At 43.4% G+C, this 14,927-nt stretch overlaps 1 protein-coding gene across 4 annotated transcripts in view; it reads right to left on the bottom strand.

Annotated features, from left to right (window-relative positions):
* The window catches only part of RPTOR (regulatory associated protein of MTOR complex 1), a 192,068-nt gene that overhangs the window by 86,781 nt on the left and 90,360 nt on the right, over positions 1-14,927 (bottom strand). For all 4 annotated transcript variants that reach the window (XM_069953866.1, XM_069953868.1, XM_069953867.1 and 1 more), the window contains exon 4: positions 2,332-2,490. In XM_069953866.1, coding sequence (XP_069809967.1) covers positions 2,332-2,490 — 159 coding nt within the window. The remainder of the gene's footprint in view (positions 1-2,331; positions 2,491-14,927) is intronic.

Here is a 14,927-nt window from a genome sequence, read left to right as displayed (position 1 = left end):
AATCATTTCTGCCTATTAAAGCGACACTGCACCCACAATCTGCCCTCCCCAACCACTTGTAGCTTCGGATAGCTGCTTTTAATCCAAGACCTGTCCTGGGGTCCGTTCGGCAAGTGATGCAGTTATTGTTCTAAAAAGCAACTTTTAAACTAGCAGCCCTGTGTCAAACTAGTGTGGCCTAGAGTATCTGTGCCCTAGGCCTGCACCACCTCTCAATCCCCTTCATTATTAGGAATGCCCCAGGCAGGATTTCTCCTATTCATCACTTGTCTGAACACTGCACATGTGTTGGATCGTTAAAGCACAGGTGCAGTGTTCAGACAAGTGATGAATAGGAGAAATCCTGCCTGTGGCATTCCTAATGATGAGGAGGGCAGGGAGGTGGGACGAGAGGATGTGCAGGCCTAGGACACAGACACTCTAGGACACACACACATTTGACTCAGGGCTGCAAGCTTTTTTTGGGCTGCAAGTGTTTTTTGTTTTTTAAGGACAATAACTGCATCACCTAGGACAGATCTGGGGGGGGGGGGGGAGCAGATTGTGGGTACAGAGTCACTTTAACGTGACCTATAATCTGTACTGACAAGAAAAAAAAAATGAGATTGAAAAAGAATGGACTGCACCTCACTGGTAATCTAAGATCAAATATAATTAATACATTTTATTTACATATATGCATGGTGCCAGCCTGCATGGTGTGTATATACTATAATCTGTACTGAACTTTATCAGAGCATAAAAATAAAAATGAAGAACATAACGTTGCGTAAATACGCTCACCATAACCTAATAACGTGTTCCTCAGTATGGTGCATATAGACTTTGCCCACTGTTCCTTACAAAGGAATCTGTCAGACTGTAAAGGCATCTCCTGTGTACAGCGCCCTCTTCAGGCTCAACACTCTATTCAGTTAGATTCAGGTCTTGGCTCAATAGACTGACCAGAGAGAGGCCCTGCCGGAGCATATTCTATCACGTCAAAGGGCAGTTTAAAGTGCAATTTATTGGCAAAATGTGCATACAGGATAACATGCATTGGGCCATTAACCCCTTCATCAGATCCAAGAAATAAGTGTGTGCTTAGTTGTTGAGGGCTTTGAGAAACGACACACAACTGAGATAATCAAAAACGTTCCCAATAAGTTCTATTACTCTCCCTGTCCGACTATCTTCATTTTTATTTATTTTTTTATTCTTTCTAACTGTAAAAATAAGATCAATGTTGTACCAAAAACCTTGTTTGTGCGTCATTCATTCAGTTTCTACAAGATTCACTTTCACAGAGAAAGCTTACTGCAGACTCTTCTGCCGCGTTCAGTGTCAGGACAGAATGTTTCGATGCCCCAAGGCAGAGATGTCATACTGGGCTCCTGCTCCTTGTGTGACGGCATTGTGCCGCACTTACATAGTCATCCTGTAAAAAACACCCATTCTATATTCTGTTTGTTCTGATCCACAAATCTAGATTTCCAGTGACATGAAGAAGCATGATATATACTCTGCAAGTGTCAAAAATGTCCATGGAATTGTTTGACGACCCTTTTGAAGATCTAGAAAATTGTCTGAAATGATTCTTTATGATTATAATATTTTCTGGTAAGTAACTTCCGATACTACAGTTTATCTGGATCTCTTTATCATGAACCTTAAAGGGGTTGCCCAGACTTAGAAAAACATGTCCGCTTTCTTCCAGAAACAGCATACCTCTTATCCTCAGTTTGGGTGCCGGCTTTGCAGCTTTATTCCATTGATGTGAATGGAGCTGAATTATAATACCACACAAAACCTGAGGACAGGGGGTGGCAATGTTTTTGTAAGGAAGTAGTTGTACTTTTCTTTACCCTGGATAACCACTTCACAGCAAATGCTCCATCAATGTACATCACTTTAGGTTTTGTGCCTTCGAAGACCGGCACAGGCACACTGGTGTCATGGTCTTTTTTTGGGGGTTTTTTTTTGAACCGCCGCCCGGTCCTTGGGCCCGGGGCCGGTCTATTCCCGAGCACTGGGGGTAGGGCCGCCGGCCCCCAGTGTGACTATCTCCCCCCTCTGTGATGTAGCTCCATTGATTTTAATGGAGTTTTGTCACACTAGGGGACGTGGGGCCTGCCCTCAGTGTTCCATGTCAAGCCGGTGCTCTCAAAAACACTGGTGCCATGCTCGGGAATCTGGTGCTGCCAGTTCAAAAAAAGGACCGTGCCACCAACATCCCTGTGCCAGCGCCAGTCTGCTAAGGTAGATAACCCAAAGCAATGTACCTGATGGTACATTCACTTTAAGGATATTCATCAATAAATATATAACATTTCATTTGTGAGAAGTACCTACCTTATTAAAAACCCAAATCTCTCCATTGACTGTGGGACGTGGAACGCCATGTCCATTGTAGTGGAACAGGACCCTCTCTTCCTTGGCGTTCCTTCTCAGGGAAGTGCAGAGTTTCTTCACTTCATCTACAGTGGGATCTAGACTCTGTTTGTACCGGGCCTGGGGAGGGAAAAAAAAGAAAAGATATGTACATAGTATTACCATCCACGCTTTAAAGGTTAGGTTACTATAAATTTGGAAATACAGAAAGTTACTTGAACATCCAACCCATAAGAACTTGCTTTATACTGTACTGTATTTAACGGGGTCCAGAAACTTCTCACCCTCAATCCTGGGAAACACCCAGTTGTAGAGATGAGTGCAACTCTAGCATGTGACATCTGCATGCCAGTGGGAAGTTTGATGCAGCCCTAGGGAGTCCTGGAAAATATGGATACAGTCTATGGCCTATGACTGTATCCATGTTCTCCAGGACTCTCATGGGCTGCATCCAACTTCTTCAGCCACCGGTAATCAAATGCGGAACATCATCTCTAATCAGCTGTAATCTGTGAGATAACCTGGCAGCAACCACTTACTTTCCCTGCAGCGCCTCCACAGGATAGATGAAGCATTACACGCTGCTTTTTTAAATCAATGGCCACAGTGAGGAAAAGATAATTATCCCAGAATCTTGAAACACCTCTGGTCCTCCTCCACAATGGACTACATTTCCTCAAGTACTATCTGTATAGCATTCTCCATATCTTCAGTAGCACTTGGGTAAGCAAAACAATATCTTGGCCTTTATACTGATGGACTTTCCATGTAATGCATAGGGTTACCTGGTTCTCCCCTAGGGACTATGTAAGTGCATTCCACTTTTGCTAAGGGTACTTCTAGACTGCCCAATGTGAGTGCACATGTACCAGATTAAAGAGAGTCTATGCATAGCTTAATTATTGTCAGGGTGGATTTGTTTTAAATCAAACTGATTTAAATCACGATTTAAATCACTAGTCCGGAAGGCTTGATTTAAATCAGTGATTTAAATCAAAGTTTCTACCTAAACTAGTTCTTGCTACTTTAACATGCAAGTAGATGAAGATTTTTAGAATCACTTTTTATATTACTTTTTTCTCCCCAGTTTAATGGGTTAATCATTCATATTTGGATACCACTGTTCTGTTGTACTTAGGAAGGAGAAAAATAATCCTGAACTTAATAACAATTTAAATGGATTTATTCAACTGAAACAATAACAACATTACAGCATACGTTATTTGCTTAAACAAACATCCATGTTAACTAATTTGGCTAAACAAAAAAAAAAATAAAAAAAAAATAGTCCAAACAATCAGAAACATATTGTCTAACTTCTTGGACTTGGTACTGAAGGGGATGATTCTGTATTCATAGGTTTGTAGAACAATAGGATTAAGGTCTTTTTCTCAACTCTGTTCATGTTGTAACATTTGAGAACATATACAGCCTTTATTCTACTGAGTTAAACAACTCAGCTTTATCTCATGATGGAAGAACCTTTGGATGGTAAAATATTTTCCTCAAAAAGCAGTTTATTGAAAAAAATCCGATTTAAATCAAAAAAATCCGATTTAAATCAAAAAAATCCGATTTTTTTGATTTTTTTTAAAAAATCATTGATTTTTATCCACCCTGATTATTGTCAATGCACGGCCAAAAAAATGACCGTGGCCCTTTGACTTTTGGGGCCGTACAGTGTCAGCGATCAGGTGACAAATATGCCGATTGCTGGGTCTTTCAGAACAAACAAAATTAATCCTATTCATCTATAGATCAGCCCGTGTAACGGGTCCTTAACTGATAGAAATATGGGTATAATCAATTGAATTACATGGCTATATTATAGCGGACCACAGGTATCAAAACTCAGGTCCTCCAGCTGTTGTAAAACTACAATTCCCACCATGCCTGGACAGCCAAAGCTTCGCTTTGGCTGTCCAGGCATGATGGGAATTGTAGTTTTGCAACAGCTGGTGGGCCTGAGTGATACCTGTATTCCGCTATAATATAGCCATGTAATTCAATTGATTATACCTCTATTACGTGTTTGTTGTAAGATACACTGAGGAGCTGGCGCATATGTAAACAGGCACTTATAACGCTTTACGACTGCTCTTTTTCCTTTTGTCGCACCAGAAGATTTGCTAAATGAGAGAACCATGAATGAAAGGCACAGGCTCGCTGCGAGGGGCAGTCTGCAGAGGATCTGTGCAAATTGGCTGATATAAAATGTTAGTGAGTAACTGAATTATCATAATATGGAGCTCTTGCAGCTACTCAACTGTGCGCTTACAACCTTCATTTCCAGCTACGTGCAAAGATGAAACGTATTATCCCTCAGGCTCAAACTCATTAGAGGAGCCGCTCTTTGCAAATTAAAGAGAAGAGAGGAAAATGCTGTGCGGGAGCCGCTGAGCGGAGCACAAAAGACGCCGGAGAAGGATGAAGACAAACATACACGTGGCATAAATGGTATATTTACTGTAAGTAGAGGATAAGATGGCAATACTGGGAAGAAAATTTTAGAAGAACCAAGGAACTGCCAAGATGTGGAATATATCACGTCTACAGGAAAGAAGATGGTAACACTGGGGAGACAATGGTGGAAGATGGAGAAACTGCAAAGATGTGGCATATATCATGTCTACATGAAGAGGAGATGGTAATACTGGGGAGACACTGGCAGAAGAACCAAGGAACTGCCAAGATGTGGCACATATGTCGACAGGAAGAGGAGATGGTAATACTGGGGAGACAATGGTGGAAGATGGAGGAACTGCAAAGATGTGGCACATATCACGTCGATAAGAAGAGAAGATAATACTGGGGAGACAATCTCAGAAGAGCAGAAACTGCAAAGATGTGGCACATATCATGACTACGGGAAGAGAAGATGGTAATACTAGGGAGACAATGGCAGAAGACGAAGGAAGTGCAAAGATGTGACACATATCACGTCTACAAGAAGATGAGCTGGTAATACTAGGGAGACAATGGCAGGTGAACCAAGGAATTGAAAAGATATGGCACATACCACGTCTACAGGAAGAGAAAATGGTAACACTGGGGAGACAATGGCAGAAGACGAAGGAAGTGCAAAGATGTGGCACCTACCATGTCTACAGGAAGAGGAGCTGGTAATACTGGGAAGACAAAGGCAGAAGACAGAGGAGCAGCCAAGATGTGGCACATATCACAACTAGAGTAAGAGAAGATGGTAATACTGGGGAGACAATAACTACCAAGGAACTGCAAAGATGTGACAAACTTTATAATTTTTAATACTATTCATAAACTTACAATGGTTTTTTTCCCATTCAATTCATCATTTAGCAGTTCCTCAGCAATCAGAGAGAAGTGGTCTATTGTAAAGCGTATGGTGACTAATAAGAACTTCCTGTGTGTCCTCTAAGCATGGCCCAGGAAGTATAATAAATGGTGGGAACATAGAAAGTGGAGCAGCATGGGATTTTTAGCCAACACATTACTGGTGATAGGCACAAGAGAAAAGCCACCAATTTGTTTGCTAACCCTTTCAAGTCAGCAGATTCAAGAGCCAGGGACAAGTGGTTCTCCATTGTCAAAGCTGAGAGTGAGCCATCTGTATTCTAGAGACTGCCTGGGGTACCACCTAAGCGTCCAAAAATGCTCAAAGTCTAAAGGGGTCCATGCACTCTAAAAGGCTCAAGCTTGATTTGGTTCAAAGTTCTCTATCGATACTCCTATTCACCTGATGGCTTAGCTGAGCATTAATGGGGAGAGGGAGATAAGCTGCTGCTAGACAAAGGGGCTGTCAGGACACTTCTCCAATGAGCCAAAGAAGATCGTTCTTATAGTATAGCACCGGCTCCAAATAACAGCTGCACATTGGGGGTTTCAGAAACTGCATTTGCAATGACCTGGAGGAAACTCCAATCCACCATTAGGGTATGTTCCCACTACAGAGCATGCAAGGAAATTTCAAGCGGAGACTGCATGGTGGACTCCACCTGAAGTTTCGCCTGTCCCATTGACTAAGTGATATTCTCAAGCTCAATCTGCTGTCCACTGAAAGAATTAACATTTCAATGCAACAGGCAAAACTTCAGGTCTGCCATTTGGCCTAAGCTTGAAATTTCTGCACTTGTTCTGTAGTGAAAACATACCCTTAGGGCTCATTCACACTATAGAATCGGTGCAGAAATTCCACTTGGAAGCCCAGTCCGCGGCCCCGTCAATTCTTTGAGCGAAGAGGCGTGCAAGGCCTCCCATTGAAAGAGATAACAGGCGTGATTCGGCATGGTGTCTGCGGGCGAGAGTTCTAAGCGGAATCTCTGCGCCGATTCCAAAGTGTGAATGGACCCTTAGAAAGGGAAGTCTGTAAAATTATTTTTTTGACGCTTGACATCACCTTTTAAAATCACCATCATTAGTCAGTGGTTTGGTAAAGAAACTCCAACAATACAAGGAAACTGCTCAAAATAAAACCAGGGTTATATCCTCGGAGAAACAAAACACTTGAATTCAATGGAAATTTTTGTATCCCCTGCCTTAATGTGCACCAAAGGAGACTGATCAATAGCATCTGCTCGTCTCCTGCACAACGATAAAAAATCGTTATTTACGTTTCTCCAATAAATCCGACTAATTAGTGGAACCATTAATACTTTATTCTACTGAAGCTCGCCTCAAAATGAGGGATTCTCCTCTTCAGGCTGACTCTACGACTTGAGAACAATCGAGAACGGCTGAGAAATATTTGATAAAATTGATAAAAGCCGCCAGGAGTGCGTGCGGGAAATGGATAAAGAAATGTTTAATTCTCACAAAACAGAAGAAGTAAAATGGAAGGCGACCGTGGAATTCCAATAGAGCCGCTGTATAAAGGGAAACGCTTGTCAAGTCTTCTTAGCCTCAGCTGTGCCGGACTCGTGTGAGCTTTCATCCCATGAAATCCCTCTGTACTATCTCTATTTTGAGCACTAACTTGGGTGACGCTTGGCTCAGCTGCACAGGCATGTGATCAGAAGAGGACGCTGCGGACGGCAAATCTCCACAGAGATACCAGATGCACCTGAGCTTGCAACGTGTACACCAAGGGTCGTGAGTAACATCTCCACAACTCAGGTGCAATATGTGATGTGAACTTTTATATTCTATTGAATTAACCTGATCTGGGTATACCTATAAAGAGAATAATAGGGGTACTCACCCCACAGGCCCTGGGCTGCTATCCTATGGCAGTCTCCATTCAATATGATGTATTCTACATTGTGGTGAGAGCGGTCATTACTATGCATGTTCTCGTCGGAAGGTTTATGAAGTTTTCACCGCTCGCTCCTCACTCAAAGGGTGGGCTCACGTTTCTCTATGTATGGATGAACTTGTTGTGGATGTAGTGCCGAAGCGCTCATTTGCATTGCTATTTGTAACAAAGAAAGTGTCTATAAAGTCTGCCATGGCGTCCATTGTTCTTACCGGGTTCCTCTGGGAATAATCTTTATACCATCAGAGCACGGTGAAGGGTACACACGGGGGTATGGAAGGCGAGTCACTCATCCACTACTCTGCCACTTTGCAGCAGACACTTTATGCTACTTTAATCTGTGTATAGGACCTTTTTCTTTCCAATTTATTTCCAACTAAATTTATTTATTTTTTTATTTTTCCCAATTCAGACCAGTGCTTGTTTGCAGTGCCTTTATGCGGCACAATAAATTCAGCGTTCGGGCCTCACAAACTATCACTGTATCTTTTGTGCGTCCATCTAAAAAGAGAACATGACAGCATTAGCCTATACCAGATGCCCGCCACACAAGCAAGAGAAAGTTACATGCTGGAGGTCCAGCGTAGCAGAAAACCAGGGACATCCAGGGAAGCTGCTGTATCATGAATGACGGAAAGAGTAGTTCATATAAAACAAAGTCTTTATTGCGGATTACGCATTTCAAGGAAGCCCTCTTCATCAGATGGTTCCTTCTTTGCTGGAATTAGATGGAGTTAATGATCTTAGTAACTAATGACTGCCGTTCTGTGTAATATAGTGAACAATTTCAGGTTGACAATAAAAGATCTCATTTGCAATTGTTTAACATTAATTGTTAAAAATCGCTTTATCTAATAGGACCCCTAGTCGCCCCAATCCTTTATTCCCCTATTACACGGGGTGATCAGCAGACAGCGGGAGCAAGTGAGTGCGGACCTAGTGGTCGATTGCTTCTCGTTCCCCGCCCGCTGACTGCGCTATTGCACAGATGTGTAGGCGGGTAAGTGGAGGGGGGGGGGGGGGGGGAGCTCCACGGATGACCTTTAGATTGTCCAGGGAGCCCATAGGAGATAGCAGGGGTCTGTTATCCCTGGACTACACAGAGCGGCAGATCGCTGCTATCCTAGTTGTTAGACTTTCAACACTTGGAAAGACAACCATCAGCCGACACTGTGTATTATATTACACAATGAGATTGTTGGCCATAATGGCCGATACTCTGCAAAATACGGCCGATAATCACTTTGTGTAATAGGGCCTTTAATGTCTGATGAATGACTGATGTGTAAAATGATCTGATCCTTAGCGCTCTTTCTTCTTAGGGCTTCTTAGGGTTACCAGTTTGGATATAGTCCCTACGGCTATAACAAGCCCAATTCCCGTATCTGCGCCCCTACTTTTGAGGGCGCCATTTGTTGTTAGTACAAACTAAACAGCATAATTGTTGTTGCTCAGTACAGACAGACCTATCAGTAACTACACCGCTGCTTTGAGTCAAGAAGATGGAGATGAGTCAGCCCCAGAAGGCACACCAGGCGCCATGTTTTGTCTTGAATGAAAGACACCAGTCTTACTAGTAGCTGGCGTCTCTACACAATCATTCACAGAACAAGTACTTGACCTAAATATTCCGAGGAAAAACTACAGCTCACTGCGCTTGGCTCCAGCCCACTCAAAGCCTTATCTATCATGATATTGTGTGCAAGACTCTCCACAATGGAACAAGTAACGTCATAAGACCTGAATAACCACAAGTGCTGCCAATCTCCTGCCTTGTAACTAAATGGTGCTGGTACTTATACCTGACTCTTCCTGCAACTCGGAAATCGGCCCCTTGTCTTCTAGATTGGGCTATTTACTTTATTTTAATTTATTTATATATATATATATATATATATATATATATATATATATATTTATTATAATTTTTTTTTGGGGGGGGGGGGGGGGGGGGAGACTGAATAGATATGGAAGGAATTGTTAGTCTCACCATGGGCCGCACAACTTTACTGATAGATTTCCTTTAATATAAGTCATTATAACTTATTATAGAGTGCGTATAGGTTCCCATCACTCATTTGTTTGAAAGAATGAATGGGAATGAACCTAACACTCAATATCAACATGGTTGTATGACCAATAGTGTGTCAATGTTATCTGACCAGAAAGTCCTATAGTACCCCCTGATCAAAAACCCCAGGGGAGTACCCCATTGGTCAGGAGTGAACCCTGTATAATGTATATAGTAATGACAGCGGCGGGCTGGAGGAGACATCTTATATCCATACCGATGTGATGGACCCTCCGCTAGGTCTCCATAATGCTGGGACTATTTGAAGGGTATGACAATGTATACTCACAGCCCGCTTGCACACACAACGCACGTTCGTGGTAAAATGTGCATTTATTAGCGAGTGGCAAAGAACAAAGTGAGTAAAGCAAATCGATCAGGAAAATCCAGCGGGGACGCGATGGAGAGAATGTTTGTTAAGGTCAACAAGCGTCTGATGCCAAAGAAATGTAAATCTGGGTCTCAGAATGGGCAGCGTTCTCCATCTGTCTTCAGAGAACGGCCGACAACTTGCTGACGTGTAACAGTCTCTACGAGCGCGGAAAGCACCTGAGACGGCAATTCTTGTATCGGTTAAACTTCCTGGTCAATGAGAAGTCTATGATGCGATGACAATGTAACTGCTTAGTGCATCAGAACGGGTAAATCCCGCAGCTCGCACTGGCCGCCACGGCCGCATTCTAATAAGCTTGTTACTTCAAAGGGAAATGGATTTCTCTTCTTCAGACCCGATAAGATACAAGTAGATGGATGCATCAGCAATGTCCTTAAAAGAACTTAAAAGCGAATCGGTCACAATTTATTTATTTATTTATTTTTTAAAGGGGTTGTGATGGCGAGCAGTTCTGCAATATACTCGCTCTATATCGGCATGTAGCCGCCACCAACCTGCCAGTACCGCGTTGCAGAGGTTTTCATGCCGTGTCCGGTTCAGGGGTCGGCCTTTCTCCCAGTGCCGGTATTTTGAAAAAAAAGCTACTTTTTATTTCTGCAGCACGGCAGGGAGTCAATCTGGTATAGTCTACAGCGGCCTAGCCTAGGCCTGGGGCGCCTCTCTCCCCAGCACAAGCCACAGATGCTCTAAGCCATGCCAGATGGAGCTACTGTCGCTCTGCGCTCAAAGAACAGACACATCAATTCTTTGAGCAGAGAGCCGAGGCGCGCGAGACCTCCCATAGAGAAACAGTGTCACTGGAGTGCTGCTGGAGAGGAAGATGGCAGGGGTATGCTCAGTGTTCCTCCAGTGCCCTGTGTCCCCCTGCCATCCTCTTCTCCAGCAGCCACAGCCTGCACAGCTCTGGGAGTCGGGGGCGTGACATCACCATGTTTCTCCAGGAAGTGACATCACCATGTTTCTCCAGGAAGTGACATCACCATGTTTCTCCAGGAAGTGACATCACCATGTTTCTCCAGGAAGTGACATCACCATGTTTCTCCAGGAAGTGACATCACCATGTTTCTCCAGGAAGTGACATCACCATGTTTCTCCAGGAAGTGACATCACCATGTTTCTCCAGGAAGTGACATCACCATGTTTCTCCAGGAAGTGAAGCCTTGATGCAGTAGTAAGTACAGGGGAAAAAAGCACTTTATAAGCATTTCCCGTAATAAGTGTATATTGGGGATTTGTATAACTTTTGGGGGGCAATACAATACTTTAATAAACATTTTCACCGCACTTCACCCTCCCAGCATAACAAGTGAGAATGTTGGAGATAAAGCCAGTCAGGGACTGTCTTCATGAATGACTGTCCTATAGGTGTTATAGAGGAATCTTCCTACCCTACTGATACATTACTGATATACTACTAATCAATCACTATGATCAGAAGCAGTGATTATACTAATGGGATTACACTGTGTGGCAGAAGCTTTTCTCTGTACTTTCCCACCTTAGTGGCCTAATAATAACAATACTTCTATAGGAGGTGGTGGAAATGAATGTATAGTCACAGGTTTCTCCATTCTCTCTACCAGCTGTTCTAGTCCATTGTCTGCTTGGTACAAAGATCTATATGGTATTTGTGAAAGCAAAATAATTTCACCTTGACTGGTAATATTTCCCATCATTATATTGTATAGATACGGAGAGAAGAACAGACCTTTCAGATCAGGAAATTTATGGTGACATTTTATAAATAACAAAAATAGCAATAAATAGAGAATACAATAGAGACGCTCAACAACTAATGGAACCTACATGAATGTCTACTGGTGTGAAGTGAAGTGTAGAAGCCAAGGTACAGACCAGTATGTATACCCAGAGACAGAGGAGATGAAGGGGTAGATCTCAGTCCAGACACCTGGCATGTGAAGATGGGAGGATTCTGGCTGCCTCTAGTGGTGCCTTTACACAGACAGATTGATCTGACAGATATGTGAAGCCAAAGCCAGCAATGGATTTGAAGAGAGGAGAAATCAGTCTTTCCTTTATGACCTGCTCTCTGTTTATACTCTGTTCCTGGCTCTGGCTGCAAAAATCTGTCATATAAATTTCTCTGTGTAAATGCACCCTTACTTACATTTAAAGGGGTACTCCAGCAATCCAGTACTTATCAGCTGCTGTACAACCTACAGGAAGTGGTGTATTCTCTCCAGTCTGACATAGTGCTATCCGCTGCCACCTCTGTCCAGAGCAGGAGAGGTTTTCTATGGGGATTTGCTGCTGCTCTGGACAGTTCCTGACATGGACAGAGGTGGCAGCAGAGAGCACTGTGTCAGACCAGAGAGAATACACCACTTCCTGCAGGGCATACAGAAGCTGATAAGAACTGGAAGACTGTAATTTTTTAAAAAAAAAAAGTAAACAAGTCTTTGGGACTTGTGGGAATTTTTTTCTGCTGGAGTACACCCTTTAATTCCTCCTCTTCATATAATGGAATGACTGATAAGAGAGGTATATTAGGTACCTGCTTTAGCTGCAATGCAGAGTCAGGGAGTCACTAAGAGTGAGCCTGCACTCTAAACAGCGACAAAGGAATGAAAAGGCCTTGAAGCCCTGACAAAGGGAACAATCTGAGCTGTTATTAATGGAGGAAACGCAGGCACTCCGGCAGATGGAAAGGGTAGAGTGACCCCGAATGCTGACGGCCGGCCTGCTATCTGGGAACAGCTTATTCTGCAGTCTCATTATTAATAACTTTTATGAATATTGCACCTCCATAATCCACAGCACTTCACATTCACCTATAAAAATTCCATAAACATAAAAAAGCTATAAAGCTGCAGAATAAACAGTCAGGGAAACAAAAGCCGAGCGGCTGGAAGATATACAGGGATGGAAAACACAGGAAACTGAAGCAATCTCAGGACCTGATCAGGTGATACCGCCATCCACCCGGGAGAGTGCAGAACTAGTCGTGTCCCCAGCCATGGTTACTAAGCAACCACACAAACCAAGCAGGACCCCGACAAACAGTGCCGACACAAGAACCATATATATATACACACACACACACACACAAACTGTCCAGAGCAGGAGAGGTTTTCTATAGGGATTTGCTGCTGCTCTGGACAGTTCCTGACATGGACAGAGGAGGCAGCAGAAAGCAGACTGGAAAGAATACACCACTTCCTACAGGACATACACCAGCTGATACGTACTGGAAGACTACAGATTTCTTAATAGAAGTAAATTACAAATCTCTGGTTCCTTCTGGCCCCAGTTGATATACAAGAAAATTGGTGAACAACCCCTTTAAGGTCCCAGTTTTGGACAGAAGAGTGAAGTACATCAGGACAGTAGAGTAGAGGGTGGAGTCTACTAGGTAAGAACTTCTCCACCTTAAAGGGGTTACCCAGTGCTACAAAAACATGGCCAATTTCCCCCCTCTCTTGTCTCTAGTTCAGGTGCGGTTTGCAATTAAGCTCCATTTACTTCAATGGAACGGAGTTTGAAACCCCACCCAATCTGGAGACAAGATAGGGGGGAAAGTGGCCATGTTTTTGTAGCGCTGGATAACCCCTTTAACTCCAGACATTGGATTCCTTCTGACTCTTCTATATGCATGCAGACAAAGCCGTGTAAGCGTTTTTAATAGGCAGAGGACGGAAGAAACCCTATAATTGTTTCACCACCAGAGTTGGGGTACCACCATACACATTAGATAGTCATCTAGCCCCTTAAAGGGGGTTGTCCGGCCACATGATGTTTTCTGAGAACAGCTCAGAATGCTGGAAAATATTAAGGGAAGATGCTTCACCAAGTCCCCGCCATTCCCGCCCACCCACTTGTAGGACCCCACCACTGGTGTCTGTACTTCTGATACCCTTCAATGACATGACGCCCCTGCAGTCAATCACTGACCTTAACCGTGACCCTCTACATACAGTGACTGGCTGTAATGGTCACACGCCAAGAGGGATAAGATAGTGTAGAATATCAGCCGAACCCGGGAATTGGGGGGAATAGGCGTGGTGGAAGAATAGTAATAGGATTTCTAATATGGCAGCAACATGTTAGGAATGTGCCGGAGAACCCCTTTAACTTTATTAAAGGAAAGAGAGCCTGGCCCTGGTGTAGGATAGGCTTCATAAGGACAAGGGCTCTCAGTATATTTCCATCAGATGCGGACGGCGGCTATCGACAAGAAGCAAATCACTGAGCTGATGCCGATCAATAGACTTCAAATAGTACATTGTTATGGCAGCGTTTCTTTGAAGATATCGATCAATGACTGATCAAACCAATTGGAATATAGATCAGACGTAGGCAGAAAGTTATATCTCATTATTTCACAATTACAGTTTCCAAACAGAAAAAAAATAAAAAATAAAAGACGCTGACAAATCAAAGTCCAAGTTTTGGCTGTCAGGAAGCTGAGGAAATGGTGGAGGAAGAATAGAAAACTACTATATACTAAATACAGGCGACCATTGCCCTCATACACATAGATCGGCTTCTGGTCATCAGCTATCTCACCCTATATACAGGAACATTTATAGCGGCAGAGAAAACATAACAGAAAATAGGAGGGGCTTAGCTAGTGCTATACACAGGAGAGGGCGGGGCTTAGCTAGTGCTATACACAGGAGAGGGCGGAGCTTAGCTAGTGTTATACAAGAGAGGGCGGGGTTTGGCTAGTGCTATACACAGGAGAGGGTGGTGCTTGGCTAGTGCTATACACAGGAGAGGGTGGGGCTTGGCTAGTGCTATACACAGGAGAGGGTGGGGCTTGGCTAGTGCTATACACAGGAGAGGGCGGGGCTTGGCTAAAGCTATACACAGGAGAGGGTGGGGCTTAGCTAGAGCTATAC

Source organism: Dendropsophus ebraccatus, chromosome 14 (assembly GCF_027789765.1).
Source record: "Dendropsophus ebraccatus isolate aDenEbr1 chromosome 14, aDenEbr1.pat, whole genome shotgun sequence".
Taxonomy (NCBI): Eukaryota; Metazoa; Chordata; class Amphibia; order Anura; family Hylidae; genus Dendropsophus; species Dendropsophus ebraccatus.
Note: the sequence above shows the minus strand (reverse complement) of the source record. Positions and strands in the feature narration are given on the sequence as shown.